The 16,763-nt window shown below is 44.1% G+C and overlaps 1 protein-coding gene across 1 annotated transcript in view; it reads right to left on the bottom strand.

Moving 5' to 3' along the window:
- Positions 1-6,429: 6,429 nt before the first annotated feature.
- Positions 6,430-16,763, bottom strand: part of LOC124789263 (L-ascorbate oxidase-like) — a 181,588-nt gene continuing 171,254 nt past the window's right edge. Inside the window, exon 11 of the mRNA XM_047256560.1 lies at positions 6,430-6,569. Within this exon, the coding sequence (XP_047112516.1) occupies positions 6,430-6,569 (140 nt within the window). The remainder of the gene's footprint in view (positions 6,570-16,763) is intronic.

Raw genomic sequence — 16,763 nt, 5'->3', positions numbered from 1 at the left:
CGAGTTACGTGTTCCGTCTATGAAAACCGTGCCTATGAGCTGATGGTTCGCTATCCCACACTACACTTTTTACACGTCACTGACGCTGGCGTTTCACCTGACGAGACCAATGGTCGTTGTCAACAGAGCAATTGTGTATGTTTCGGCGGTTCACCTGTCCATGGTTGGTAAATGTGGCTTCATCACTACATCTACATCTACATGGATACTCTGCATATCACATTTAAGTGCCTGGCAGAGGGTTCATCGAACCACTTTCACAATTCTCTATTATTCCATTCTCGTATAGCGCGCGGAAAGAATGAACACCGATATCTTTCCGTACGGAATCTGATTTCCCTTATTTTATTGTGGTGATCGTTCCTCCCTATGTAGGTCGGTGTGAAAAAAATATTTTCGCATTAGGAGGAGAAAGTTGGTGATTGGAATTTCGTGAGAACATTCCATCGCAACGAAAAACGCCTTTCATTTAACGATTTCCAGCCCAAATCCTGTATCATTTCTGTGACATTCTCTGCCATATTTCGGCATAATACAAAGCGTGCTGCCTTTCTTTGAACTTTTTCGGTGTACTCCGTCAGTCCTGTCTGGTAAGGATCCCATACCTCGCAGCAGTATTCTAAAAGAGGACGGACAAGCGTAGTGTAGACAGTCTCCTTAGTAGGTCTGTTACATTTTCTAAGTGTCCTGCCAGTAAAACGCAGTCTTTGGTTAGCCTTCCCCACAACTTTTTCTGTGTGTTCCCTTCCAATTTTAGTTGTTCGTAATTGTAATACCCAGATATTTAGTTGAATTTACGGCTTTTAGATTAGATTGATGTATCGTATAACCGAAGCTTAACAAGTTCCTTTTAGCACTCATGTGGATGACCTCACACTTTTCGTTATTCAGGGTCAACTGCCACTTTTCGCACCATTCAGATATTTTTTCTAAATCGTTTTGCAGTTTGTTTTGATCTTCTGATGACTTTATTAGTCGATAAACGACAGAGTCATCTGCAAACAACGTAAGACTTCTGTTACTTTGCTTAGGTGTTACACTACCACTTCCGCGAAACTGGTTGCAGAGGTTGATAAATAATTACCGAGATTGTTGACGTCTATTCGGATATCGTGGCGCACACATTGTTCAAGAACGAACTACATTCTTCCTACACTCTCCATACACCATGAGCATGTCGACTTTTTCTGCATTGGTATATCCCATCGCCCGCTTACCACCTACTGATTGTACAGTCACACACTAACTGACTATCCAGCCGGTGTGGCCGAGCGGTTCTAGGCGCTTCAGTCTGGAACCGCGCGACCGCTACGGTCGCAGGTTCGAATCCTGCCTCGGGCATGGATGTGTGTGATGTCCTTAGGTTAGTTAGGTGTAAGTAGCTCTAAGCTCTAGGGGACTGATGACCTCAGATGTTAAGTCCCATAGTGCAGCTTCAGTCCACTAGTTCCAACTAAAGTTTTCGGAAGGTTTGCTGAGATTGCAGGTTCCTCCCACTCAAATATTCCCAACTGAAGAATGAAGAGGCGAAACATGAGGTCAGCAGTTTATCGCTTTGCATTCGGCTACGTCCACTTCCCACTATTATTTATTTCATTCCTCCCACTGTTTCTCATCAATGTTTATAATATCATCATCAGTTGCTTGTTCATCCCGTAGCCTCTCGAACCAAAGGGTGGTGCCGTTATAACTAAACCCATTAGCGAATAAATTAGACAGGGAGAGAACGTCAGTTTGCGTTTCTTTTTCCGGGAGTTTCTTCCTCGATCGACATCCGCTTAATGAAGCCCATTGCGGCTCTAGTGGTCCCCCTGATAAGACCGCAGACTGTGTCATTTACGAGCCGTTGGTTCTCGCCCACATACCGGCCACCTGGTTGCGGACACGCCTGCGTGGTGCGTTTTCTCCCCGGCCGGCGCTGACCTTCCGCGCCCCGAGATTGCAGGTGGTTCCCCAGGCGCAGTTACGAGCGCAGACCGCACTCCGTTACGTGCTCAATCTGATCGGCGAGCAGGATTGACTTATGGCGGCAGGAACCGCTCGCCACAAACAGCCGGTAATTGGGCCCCCAGCCGACGCCCACCCGCATTACCTAGTTTCCTCGGTCGCTGACGGCCGTGTCATTTCGCGCCATCGTAAAAGTATTTTTATCGTGGTAATAAGCAACATTTTGTTTATATAACTACTTACGAATAGACTGGTCAAAGGTCACGGGAAGGGCTATCCCATCTGAAGATGTGACGTGTATGATGCACGAATGACGTGGCTAGATGCGGCGTACGCCACCGTGTCTTACAGACAGGTGTGTGGTAAACATAACAGCACGTCGCGAGTCAACTTTTCCGCTGTTCTACATCTACCTCCACATCTCTATACAACTCCGAAAGCCACTGTATGGTGCTTGGCAGAAGGTTCAAATGGCTCTGAGCACTATGGGACTGAACATCTGTGGTCATCAGTCCCCTAGAACTTTGAACTACTTAAACCTAACTAACCAAAGGACATCACACACATCCGTGCCCGAGGCAGGATTCGAACCTGCTGGTCCTTCCCCATGAACCGTGGACCTTGCCGTTGGTGGGGAGGCTTGCGTGCCTCAGCGATACAGATGGCCGTACCGTAGGTGCAACCACGATGGAGCGGTATCTGTTGAGAGGCCAGACAAACGTGTGGTTCCTGAAGAGGCGCAGCAGCCTTTTCAGTAGTTGCAGGGGCAAAAGTCTGGATGATTGACTGATCTGACCTGGCCTTGCAACATTAACCAAAACGGCCTCGCTGTTCTGGTACTGCGAACGGCTGAAAGCAAGGGGAAACTGCGGCCGTAATTTTTCCCGAGGGCATGCAGCTTTACTGTATGAATATGTGACACAACTTGACAAAAAGAAGGGACCGGTTAGTAGGACATGTTCTGAGGCATCAAGGGATCACAAATTTAGCATTGGAGGGCAGTGTGGAGGATAAAAATCGTAGAGGGAGACCAAGAGATGAATACACTAAGCAGATTCAGAAGGATGTGGGTTGCAGTAAGTACTGGGAGATGGAGAAACTTGCACAGGATAAGGTAGCATGGAGAGCTGCATCAAACCAGTCTTAGGACTGAAGACCACAACAACAACCACCGTAGCGGTCGCGCGGTTCCCGACTGAAGCGCCTAGAACCGCTCGGCCACGCCGGCAGCCCTGGGCGACGCATGTCACCGACAGTTCGTGTCTCTTTGTATCTCCTCCATGTCCGAACAACATATCTTTGGTTCACTTCGAGACGCGTGGACACTTTCCTTGTTGAGAGCCCTTCCAGGCAGAAAGTAACAATGCGAACGCGGTCGTACCGCGGTATTGACCGTCTAGGCGTGGCTGGACTACTGACAACCCGTGTACCTCCTTCCTGGTGGAATGACTGGAACTGATCGGCTGTCCAACCCCCACTAATAGGCGCTACTCAGGCATGATTGTTTACATCTTTGGGCGGGTTTAGTGACATCTCTGAACAGTCAAAGGGACTATGTCTGTGATACAATATCCACACTGAATGTCTATCTTCAGGAGTTCTGGGAACCAGGGTGATGCAAAACTTTTTTTGATGTTGTGAGTAAATGTTCAAATGGTTTTCTCAGTCGAGCAACTGTTATCGATCCAAAGTGTAATGTGCTAAGTAATTTGCTTCTACTTAAACCACATTTTAGTACATTTTGAAAGAAGACGACACCTTATATGGTGTTGGAGCTGAGTGTAAGAGCTCTGCGCCCCCGGTAGCGTGTTCGGTCAGAGAGCTGGTTGGCCTCTGTAATAAAAAACTGAGTGGAAGGATCAACCCAGCAACTTTAACGGATGTCATGTGACGTCCGCAACGACCAAACACAACGATCAACAACGAACAAAATGAAAAAAAAAGTGGTCAGCGCGACAGATTGTCAACCCTAAGATCTTGGATTAGATTCCCGGGCCGGCCGGAGTGACCGAGCGGTTCAAGGCGCTACAGTCTGGAACCGCGTGACCGCTACGGTCGGAGGTTCGAATCCTGCCTCGAGCATGGATGTGTGTGATGTTCTTAGGTTAGTTAGGTTTAAGTAGTTCTAAGTTCTAGGGGACTGATGACCTCAGAAGTTAAGTCCCATAATTCTCAGAGCCATTTGAACCATTTGAACAGATGACACTGCGAGCAATCTGGCAACGCTGCGTTGTTCTGTGTGTGTACACCTTGTGTCTTCATCCTTTCCACATGCTCAGTCCGAGTTTCAGCTCGGTACAGCCACCATGTGATTTTTGAGAGCGCCATCAGTAAAGTTATGTTTTTGTTGTGTGTTACAAAAGTGAACAGCGGAACTTAGAGCAACGTCATGCCATCAGGTTTTATGTTAAACTTGGAGAATCCGCGAGTGTGACCTTTGAAAAACTGAAACAGGCCTTATGAACAGCACAAGTTTTTCGCCAGCACAAATAATTTTTGGAAGGCCGAGAAAACGTTGAAAATGTTTGACGGTAGGGGAACTTGTATAAAAATTTTGTTCCCCCAGGACAAACTGTTAATCAAGTGTTTTACAAAGATGTCCTTACAAGAGACTCAGGAAAGGGATGAATCGAGTGAGGCCGGACACTACAGACAAGTGGACGCTACATTATGACAGCTCCCCGTGTCACACGCCCACTTCCATCACGGAATTTTTGATCTCAAAAGGTGTTCACCTGACCTGAGTCCTTGTAAGTTTTTTCTTTTCCTGAAATTGAAAAATGTTTTAAAAGAAGGTCGTTTTGGGACTCTGGAGAACATTCAAAAGGATGTGACCGATTTGTTAAAGGCCTTACCAGTTGAAGTCTTTCACCGCTGCTACCAATATCGGGAACAACCGCTCCGCCGTTGTATAGCTGCCGAAGGATGCTACTTTGAACGGGACAATATTGTTAACAAGTTTGTTTGCGTGGCCATCCTCTGCAGCAGATTCAGAAATATTTGTTTTGTAAATAATACCGTGTTTCGTTGCTGCAACTTAATTTATTTCTTCCAGACGCGTTTCGTCTTTTTCTTCCTCTAAGGCATCCTCAGTGGCATCTACATTGAACGATACCGTATACAGAAAACCAGAGCAGGAAAGAAAACCATGCTAAGTGACCAAGTACACATGCCAAACAATTTATTGTGTACACTAATAGATAAAGTAATAGAATGACACTCCAAAAGAGAATTATTATCATAATAATAGTAATAATAATACCACCCAACACCTTTTCACTCACTTTTCCATGAGTCCCTCCACAGAACATGTAAACCAAAACTCACATCAGCTGACCACCAAAGCTTTCAGCCACTCTCTGACAGCTATTACATTCATATTCAACTCTCTGCAACCCAAACCACACACACACACACACACACACACACACACACACACAGAGAGAGAGAGAGAGAGAGAGAGAGAGAGAGAGATAAGCATCATGAATAGACATCAGATTTCAACATACACTCCCCTAGATTGGCAACATATAGGTAAACAAGCCAAACAGGAGGAAATAAAAAATGAATTCACAATATTTACGTCTTTAAAAGTGCAGTTTTCGAACAAATAGCTATAACTAGTAGCAAAGTAATAATAGTGCACCATAAAGAAGAAAAAGAAACGTGGTGAAAAAGTATGAAAGAAAAAGTACAGAACATAAAATTCTGCTTATGTTTTGCAAATTAAGTGGTGGTGCGAACTCCAGACCAGATGAGAGGAAACGCAGGTCCCAACAAATTGTAAGTAATTACTTATTTACATAAAAAACGGGACGTGAACTGATCGACTATCTAAAAATAATAAAACTGTATCGTGTTAGATCCCACTGAAGATGCATCAAAAGTAAGAAAAAGGCGAAACGGGTCTGGTAAAAATAAGTTAAGTTGCAGCAAGACTCAAATGGCTCTGAGCACTATGGGACTTAACATCTGAGGTCAGCAGACCCCTAGACTTCGAACTACTTAAACCTAACTAACCTAAGGACCTCACACAGATCGATGCCCGAGGCAGGATTCGAACCTGCAACTGTACCAGCAGCCGGCCGGTTAGTTGCAGCAAGAAAAGGCGGTTTTATTTACGAGACGATATTGTTCGAAAAAACAACTTTGTTCGGTAACAAAATCAATCCCTTTACTTTTTCCACACACCTCGTAGACGTGGTCTGTCATCCAATAAAAAGCCACAATATTAATATAAAGAAAAGATTTAATATTCATAAGAATAAATAACAACTAAAGCCTTTCCGTTGAGACACTTTATGCGTTTTGTTTTCTTTGCTTGAAGGTGGTATCAGCCACGACAGCCCTATTTCCAGATCACTGGCGATACAGAGTGCAGATGTGCGTGGGTGAGTTGTCAGTGCGTGGTGAGATGTGGCGGGACAGCGGCGGCCCGTCGCTGTCGCTGTCGCTGTCGCGCTGTCGCTGTCGCTGTCGCCGTCACAGGGGCGGCAGGTAGTCCCCGCAGGTGGGGAATCCCCGCGGGGGCGGAGCCATGTCCTCCAGCTCGCCCACCTGCAGCACCAGCTCCATGCCGCTCAGCTGGTGGTACACGAAGTGGCAGTGCATCAGCCAGAAGCCTGGAAAACAGCCACAAGTCTCGTCACTTCAGCCGGCTTGCAGGCGTTCCACAGTGGCTAAGCTAATGCTGCGCGCACACAACAGAACGGACATGCAGTGTCAGACGAGTGTCTGATAAGTATAAATTAGTTAAAGACTCATAAGTGAGCAGCGCTATAAGACATATTCAGTAATTACAGGGAAATTTGTATGACATCGATCATTTGGGCATTAAAATAATTCAATAGCTTGCGATGCCACTACCCGAATTTACTGTATTACTATTAGACCATGCAGCATCGGACTTCCGGAAAGCGGCTCTCGCGTGTAATAGGTTTGAATAGACACCCTATGGTGATCCAATTACTACACGGAAGTTTTGGAATAAATAATAATAATGGCGCGTTACAAACTTATTTTTACGTCTATATTTGATTATTAGTAGCACTGATAATCTCTTTGAAGTGACTCAACAGGGAGCACTTAATTCTGTATGTTTAATATTGCCTAGCAGGAGGACGTTATTCATTTAAAACAATACCACAGTCTGAAATCGTTTCACAACAAACACACATGATAAATACTTGAACTTGTTTTAGGTTAATGTAAACTACACAAATTGTAATTACTGAATTTAAAGTTATTGAGCTCGCATTGTGCTGAAGGCACAATGTCTACTGCGGCGGCAGGAATTTCGTTGAGCGCTTAATTAAAGAACAATGTAGCTCTGCTTGTCAATATAGTTACTGAAAACACTAATTGAGAATCACGTTGCTCGGACGGAAGCGAGTAATTTTTGACTATGGAAGTGTACTGAAAAGCCACCACATCCAGATGGATAGTAATTAAGGTGGTACAGTACCTGGAATCTTCCATCCGTTGCATGAAGCGCTGTCTGTTGCCAATTTCGGCGTTAACTCCGACTATTTTCTCTTATAATGTATCTACCCCGATACTCACGCACCATGACTTTTCACTGATGTTGCAGCACATAGAAATCACTGGACATGGGGTAATAATGAGCTATTTCCTTTAAATAATTGATTACACTCGGGGATTGCAATTTAAACCACAAAATTATTATTGCTTCCGAACGTTACACACTGCACAGAACTTGGTTTCACTATTACACAGACTGATTCACAAAATGTAAATGAACTGGTAATGGCATTGGTATAACAACCACTGTTCATAATAATACTCCTTATAATGTCCCCACAGAAAATACCCTCTACCACGCACCAATTAATCATTTTCAATCAAACCATCTACATTCATTCACTTTGGAAAAGTTATCTGATCTGATTTTCTCGTAATATATGCGGCGACAGCTCGACGACGCCAAAGTGTTTTCTAGTGCGTTTATTCTTTGAAATAACAGAGATGCATATATGCATTCTCCATGGTTGTTAAGAGTGGTAACTAGGACAGCTTCTGGAGTATCTGTTGAGGGATTGACGTGTTTCTGAGAGATACATATTCAGCTTTTCTTCTCGCTAAAGCGAGCCAATTAACATTTGTGCCGCTAGCGGTTTGTTTGAAGAGAAAGAGACTGCAAAAGGAAAATAATTAAGGCGTGGAATCACCGGAGATCTGGACATGTAATGGAGATGGATTTAATACACAATTTCCTCCATAAATAAGGTTTGTGACTTTTTTGTTCTGGAGTTTTTTTCAGAATCATTTGATGATCACGTTGGCCCTGTAATTAGTGGGGAAGTTTCAGCTGTGTCGAAGAGAGCCTGCAATCACTGAGTCTGTGTTAAATCGTCCAAAAAGGCTTCGTACACATCTGGAATTCGCAATCTTTCGTAAAAGGAACGAATTGTCCAAACGATTGATTGTCCCAACTGACTGCAGTGTTTAACAGTAATAATAAATGTAAAGATCTCTTACAGCAAGCCAGCCGCTGATTACCAAGACGAAGGATACCACCAAAGATCCTATTTGGCTGATTTCACGAAATGAAATATTATATTAAAACTGTACATAGATAAAGGAGAGAAAGAGAGAGAGCGAATGAAAATAGAGATAATACTAATAATCCTCCATTAGTCAAATTTTTCGCCTGTCTTATCACGGATCAGCCAAGAACTGGGAGAGCCTTACTTTACTGTATAGATTTAAGTGTGAAGGTGAAGGGATCTTAAAGGCAACAGATACACGTTTATACAGATAAGACATTACACAGAGATAGCGGCTAGCTGCATTCATCATCTATTCTTAGATAAAGAGACGGCAACTTATTACCCGAACATTTAAAAATGTTAAATCCTGTAAGATAACTTCTAATTTGTTGCTACCGAAGTGAGCTCACCAACTGACCTCATCAGTTATTGAGATCACAACACGCCGTTGGATGCGGCTACTGGTCCCTTCACACCTCGCCGTTGGCACAAGCAACTCATCGCAATTAACACAGCATTGCACCATGCAGTGCCATGTACCCCAGAGCGGGAAACCGTACTTATCTGCCGCTCACAGCCCATCTCTGTCGAAGTACTGCGTCTTACAAGCCTTAGTGTCCATTTAGCTTGTAGCCATACGATAAACGAAGTCCATATCTGTTTTCAGCTCACTTCTAAATGGTCTGTTGGCAACGTTGCCGTAGCACACACTGGCAGTCACTTTTACGCCACTTAACACTTGTTCTGCCTCAGAGCTACGCCAACTTACTTCTACCGCCAATATTACGCGCCAACCTGTTCGCTGTTCTCATTCTCGGGGATTCCCGCCACACCTAAACATTATTTTACATTACGTCAAGTTCTCTATTTACAATTAAACATACCACAGCATCACAATATTCAATTATATTAAAGTAATACGAGGTGCATTCAAGTTCTAAGGCCTCCGATTTTTTTCTAATTAACTACTTACCCGAAATCGATGAAACTGGGGTTACTTCTCGACGTAATCGCCCTGCAGACATACACATTTTTCACAACGCTGACGCCATGATTCCATGGCAGCGGCGAAGGCTTCTTTAGGAGTCTGTTTTGACCACTGGAAAATCGCTGAGGCAATAGCAGCACGGCTGGTGAATGTGCGGCCACGGAGAGTGTCTTTCATTGTTGGAAAAAGCCAAAAGTCACTAGGAGCCAGGTCAGGTGAGTAGGGAGCATGAGGAATCACTTCAAAGTTGTTATCACGAAGAAACTGTTGCGTAACGTTAGCTCGATGTGCGGGTGCGTTGTCTTGGTGAAACAGCACACGCGCAGCCCTTCCCGGACGTTTTTGTTGCAGTGCAGGAAGGAATTTGTTCTTCAAAACATTTTCGTGGGATGCACCTGTTACGGTAGTGCCCTTTGGAACGCAATGGGTAAGGATTACGCTCTCGCTGTCCCAGAACATGGACACCATCATTTTTTCAGCACTGGCGGTTACCCGAAATTTTTTGGTGGCGGTCAATCTGTGTGCTTCCATTGAGCTGACTGGCTGGCTTTATTTCTGGATTGAAAAATGGCATCCACGTCTCATCCATTGTCACAACCGACGAAAAGAAAGTCCCATTCGTGCTGTCGTTGCACGTCAACATTGCTCGGCAACATGCCACACATGCAGCCATGTGTTGTCTGTCAGCATTTGTAGCACCCACCGGGATGACACTTTTCGCATTTTCAGGTCGTCATGCAGGATTGTGTGCACAGAACCCACAGAAATGCCAACTCTGGAGGCGATCTGTTCAACAGTCATTCGGCGATCCCCCAAAACAATTCTCTCCACTTTCTCGATCGTGTCGTCAGACCGGCTTGTGCGAGCCCAAGGTTGTTTCGGTTTGTTGTCACACGATGTTCTGCCTTCATTAAACTGTTGCACCCACGAACACACTTTCGACACATTCATAACTCCATCACCACATGTCTCCTTCAACTGTTGATGAATTTCAATTGGTTTCACACCACGCAAATTCAGAAAACGAACCATTGCGCGCTGTTCAAGTAAGGAAAACGTCGCCATTTTAAGTATTTAAAACAGTTCTCATTCTCGCCGCTGGCGGTAAAATTCCATCTGCCGTACGGTGCTGCCATCTCTGGGACGTATTGACAATGAATGCGGCCTCATTTTAAAACAATGCACATGTTTCTATCTCTTTCCAATCCGGAGAAAAAAAGTCGGAGGCCTTAGAACTTGAATGCACCTCTATTACATTTATATTTTTACTAAACGTAACAATATTATTTAGTTTAATTCTTCTGTTACTTCGCTGTCAGAGTGCAGCACAAGCCAGACACTGTCTCCCACATAGCGTTCTTTCATTTAGCTGCCACCAGGTGGATGCACTTCTGCTTTGCCTTCGAATCTGACCCACAGATGGCATAAGCGTCCACTTTCTCTACCATTGCGCATTGGCTATGCCTGGCATTCACTAGACGGCACGTTGTCACATTAGAAGCTGCCTGTCCAGGACTCAAACCCGGATTCTCTTCTTGTTGCGAACAGTCGACTTGACAGACTCGGCCATCTGGACACGTCCCCAAAAAGCAAAGTATCTGAGTTCGAGTCCTGGTCCGACACCGATTTTAGAGTGTAGCTGTCGAATTATTTCAACGACCAAAGCGGCAATGTTACACAGCTTTCCATTTCGTTATGAATATAAGGTTGAACTGTACTTGGATGCTCCGCTTCTTGCGAATGGTAGCTTTGACTACCCTGGTCATCTTGACATGCTTCCCGACCGACCCAAATTCCGAAGTGCTGCTCATCTCTGAGGTGATCCCATTCACGTTCCCCGTTGCCCGTAGTCTCATGTATTCCTGCAAGGGGACAATGATGATACGCACCGGACGTGTCCAAAAGAACAGACGATACGCGTATCATAATATTAATATGTGTATACGAAAATTGAAGTACTGATTTTTAATATTAATTATACAAGCAGGCCAATGAAACTTATCTAATTCGAAAGGTACTATGTCGTTGATGTGCACAAAGAAAAAAACATATGTGTACATAGCCGTTAAGAGAGGTAAAAGGAAGTAGATGCTTTCAACTTCATAAGTCTGATGATATCTTCTCTATCAAGCCTTAAAATCTCCAATACATGAGCATCGAAAATTGAAATGCTGCCCAGCGTGTCGATCAGCTGCTATTGTAGAGATGACACACGAAAGTAACAAATGCATACGGGCAGCTTCTATGTGACAACTGCTATGCCGATGATGAGGTCAGCAGTTAAAATCAAAGTATCGCGCTAACGACGCCTGTAAATAAAGTTGTGTATTGGCGCCGTTATTTCGCTTACTTTCCGGTAAGAATGATTTTGTGATCATTTGCCGCCGTTATCTGAAAATTTGAAGTAAGTTCCTAATTTTTAATTTCTTTATTTTGAATAACTATGGCTTCTGACTTCCCTTATTATACGGAAACTATATTTGTTTCAGGATGTGCCTAGAAGGATAATGCTAATGGTTCAGAGTGGAAGACTCAGAATTAGACAGATACAGTCTTCGTGAAGAAAGTAATAGGAATGAGGACATTCATAACGATAATGCAGCTGTTCTATTGAACGATCGCCAGCCGGTGTGGCCGTGCGGTTTAGACGCTTCACTCTGGAACCGCGTGCCCGCTACGGTCGCAGGTTCGAATCCTGCCTCGGGCGTGGATGTGTGTGATGTCCTTAGCTTAGTTAGGTTTAATTAGTTCTAACTTCTAGGCGACTGATGACCTCAGAAGTTAAGTCGCATAGTGCTCAGAACCATTTTTTATTGAACGATCATGATTGGAATACATGAACAACGAGAATTAAGGTACTGTTTTTTAAATTAATTATTCAAGGAGGCCAATGAAACTTATATAATTCGAAAGGAACTTTGCCATAGATGTGCACAAAAAAAATCAGGAGAGGTGAAAGAAAAGAGACGTATGCATACGAGAAAAGTTTTCCTCTGTCTCTCACATTGCTACCACCTTCTACCTAGCGTACCGATCAGATGCTATCGTAGAAACGACACACGAAGGTAACAACGTTCCGTGAAATCACATTCTATGGTCGTTCATGTTTAAATGTTGCAAAGGGTTCATTTGCAGTAACACACGCATACCGCGCAGCTACAATGCCACAAATGGTAGGTCGTTTACGTTGTCAGCGAGCGTAATAACGGAACCGTTGGGGGGCAACAAACGTTGTTTATTAGCGTCGTTTTTGGACTTTCTTTTGTCTCATAGTAAACAGAACTAACTGTGTTCGTTTGCCGTCGTCACAACAAAATTTGAAGTGTTCCTGATTTTCAGCTTCGTCATTTTGAATAACCACAACTTTCCTTATTGTTCAGTAACTAGATTCGTTTTTGGCTATGCCTCGAAGAAGAACAGCAACGAACTGGACTCAAAGACGAAGAGTTAGAAAGACAGTTTTTGCGTCGACAAAGTACAGGGAATAATGTGAACGTTAATGACGATAATACTATTTTTGTTTTGAAAGATACATTTAAATGTGCACTGAACATAATTCCAAATTGTTTTGAGGCTTACAATTGCGGTTTGATGAATTTACTGTGGAGATTTTGTACTTGAAAATCACTCGTGCCTGAGGTTATGCGATATAATGGCATTCACACTATATTGTCATAAGGGAAAAGAGATTTTGCCATCGTTAACACGAAATTTATTTTTCAATGCAATGTATCAAGGACCTCAAATAATCGGATAATTGAAGAGAAATCAAAGAATTATTTCAAGAATATTCGTAGTTACAATGCGGTATTTGCTATGGGTCAGTTGTGATGCTGAAATTTCAGATACAGTTTTATGTGTAGTGTATCACTTTAAGATAGATGACATTTTTATCACAGGTCAGGTCCACTGAGGTGCACACAGTAGCCGCACGGTCTGGGGCGCCTTGTTAGGTTCGCACTGCCCACCCCCCTTTCCCCCCCTCCCCCTTCCCCCCCCCCCCCCCACCCCCTCATCAGACACAGAGATACTGTAGCCAGCAAGGCGCTGATAATACTCGAGTTCGATTCCCGGCGTACACAACGAGTAGAAAACTCGTGGCTCGGAGCATCTTACTAAGACATGTGTTGAAATATTTCCCAGAAACGTGGACGCACGAAAGGTATTTCTGGGTTCTTATTCACTTCTTCTTACTGACTGCTTTATGCCTGACATTCTTCCAGAGACGCTCAGCTCTGCTCTTATCCACTTAATTTTCTGTACTTTTAAGAAACAATCTATGTCACTAGACGGCTCTGTCTAAATTTTCCCTTGCCTTTTGTACGGCTTCCAGTTCAACAGAAACTTGATTTTCAATATGCCATATAATTATTGACCTAATTTAAAAATTTTAAATGCTGGCATAATCTACTCATTAAATGGTATAATTCTATGCCAAAGGTTAGACACGGTACAAGTATTTGAGTTAGAAAGTGTGCGTTTATCTTGAGGCAGCATAACTGACAACGCAGAATTTACCCAGACTTAATTCATCCAGTATTTGATTATGAGAGAATTTAACGACTTTCAGCGAACTTCATAGATTGAAACCTCTTCCAAATCTTTTCTCGCTTACATACTTAAGTCCAGTGGTTAACACATTAACTCATTTGTAAGCTAATGGCCGGCCGCGGTGGCCGAGCGGTTCTAGGCGCTTCAGTCCAGAACCGCGGTGCTACTACGGTCGCAGGTTCCAATCCAGCCTCGGGCATGGATGTGTGTGATGTCCTTGGGTTAGTTAGGCTTAAGTAGTTCTAAGTTCTAGGGGACTGATAACCTCCGATGTTCAGTCCCATAGTGCTCAGAGCCATTTCAACCATTTGTAAGCTAATGAGACATTTTATTCGTGGGAATTCGATTCTTTGAAGAACTGGGGTGAGGGTGGGGGCAGGGTTGTTGATTTTCTATTATTTGTCAGCTATAGAATGCAACTGCTGCCCTTCACCACAGAAGATATTAACAATTATTGAATTATGGCGGCTACTGTGAAGTGTATTTTTTAATTATGACAAACAGGAGATCGAAAACTAACCAATATGACATTATTATTGATTCTAATGAAAAGTAAAGCTGTGACTAATCCAAAGGATGTTTTCAACGCCACAGTGGTTTACTAGGCGTGGTCCTAATGGAGATTGTACGCCGTTATCTCCCTGCAACCTCTGAACTGAATTACCCAGTCAGTCACAGGTGAATCTACAGCTTAACGTGGACTCTGGGTCGTGGCGTTACTTATCATTTCCACATTTCAAACATCAGAGGAAAGAAGCGATAAATGACGGATACAAATCTTTGGAGTGACCGAGGCTCGAACCCAAGACTATTTGGACCCATAGCCTGGCAATTTACCAGTGAACCAAAGACCCGCACGTTATGGAGCCTCTGTCCTCAGTCTGGTCTGATGCAGCCCTGCTCGCTACTCTGTGTCGAGCCAGCCTCTCCTGCAGCGTACATCCATTTGAACCTGCTTGTTATATTCATGACTAAATCTTCGTCTACAATTTTCAACCCTCACACTTCATTCCATCATAGTTCGAGTTGTCTCCAACCAACCGATAATATGTTTTGGTCAAATTGTGCTACAAATTCATTTTTCGCCCTAATTTGATTCAATATCTTCTCAATTTTTCGGTCTACCAGTGCAGTCTACAGCATTCTTCTGTAGCTCCGTGATTCAACAGCTTCTTCTTCTTCTTCTTTAGCAGCACCACGTCTCAAAACCTAACGAGTAAAGCTTTCTGACAGATTAAAACTGTGTGCCGAACCCAGACTCTAACTTGGGACGTTTGCCTTCCGCGAGCAACTGCTCTGCCATCTGAGCGACCCAAGCACGCCCCCTCCTCCAAATGGGTCGTTTGTCGTGCTCCGGTAGCTCAGATGGTTGCCGGCATGGTAGCTCAGCGTGTTCGGTCAGAGCGATATTTGCCCTCTTAACAAAAAAAAAAAAAAAAAAAAAAAAAAAACTGGGTAAAGGAACCACGTTCAACTTGAACGGGTGTCTTGTGGCGTCTGCCTAGACCAAACGCAACGAACTATATCGAAAGAAAATATGGTACAGCAGCTGCCCGCCAAAGGCACACAGTTTTAATCTGTCAGGAAGTTTCATATCAGCGCACACTCCGCTGCAGAGTGAAAATCTCATTCTGGAAACATTCCCCAGGCTGTGGCTAAGCCATGTCTCCGCATTGCCCTTTCTTTCAGGAGTGCTAGTTCTGCAAGGTACGGAGGAGAGCTTCTGTGAAGTTTGGAAGGTAGTAGACATGGTACTGGCAGAACTGAAGATATGAGGAGGGTGCGTGAGTCGTGCTTCGGTAGCTTAGATGGTAGAGCACTTGCCCACGAAAGGAAAAGGTCCCGTGTTCGAGTCTCGGTCTGGCACACAGTTTTAATCTGCGAGGAAGTTTCATATCACCACATACTCCACTGCAGAGCGAAAATCTCATACTTGTAAGAGTATACATGCAGGGGTTGGAGAAAAGTACCGAAACACTAAAAACACAACAATTAATCGTGCCTAACACGATGCAGGAAACCTGTTGGCATTAAAAACGGCTTCCAGTCGTCTCGAAATTGATAAATACAGGTCCTGTGTGGCATTCAAGGAAATATCTTTCTTCTGCAAAAAAGAGAGAAGTTTAGGTAACGATGACGGATGTGGAGTGTGGTGTCACCGCCAGACACCACACTTGCTAGGTGGTAGCCTTTAAATCGGCCGCGGTCCGTTAGTATACGTCGGACCCGCGTGTCGCCACTATCAGTGATTGCAGACCGAGCGCCGCCACACGGCAGGTCTAGAGGGACTCCCTAGCACTCCCCCCAGTTGTACAGCCGACTTTGTTAGCGATGGTTCACTGCCTACTTACGTTCTCATTTGCCGAGACGATAGTTTAGCATAGCCCTCAGCTACGTCATTTGCTGCGACCTAGCAAGGCGCCATTATCAGTTACTATTGATATTGTGAATCATGTACCGTCAAGACCGACGTTCATCATTAATGGATTAAGGTTAAGTATTGCACCAGCTACGTCCGTTTTTCTAAATTATAATTTCCTTGTCATGTTCCAGACCTCACGCCAGCCTGCGTGAGCTAAAACGCGTGCCTTTCGGCCTCCTCTAGTAACACGGTGTTGGGTCTCCTGCCAACCACAACATTGGCGACGAGGCAAAACCGCGTTCTTATCGATATTGCCCTGATTTACCTGTGTAGTGGCTTCGCCACAATCTCCAGATGTGCTGTCCAAATTTTATCGCTTACAGAATCAGCAGACGCAGGCCTTATT

Source organism: Schistocerca piceifrons, chromosome 3 (assembly GCF_021461385.2).
Source record: "Schistocerca piceifrons isolate TAMUIC-IGC-003096 chromosome 3, iqSchPice1.1, whole genome shotgun sequence".
Classification (NCBI taxonomy): Eukaryota; Metazoa; Arthropoda; class Insecta; order Orthoptera; family Acrididae; genus Schistocerca; species Schistocerca piceifrons.
Note: the sequence above shows the minus strand (reverse complement) of the source record. Positions and strands in the feature narration are given on the sequence as shown.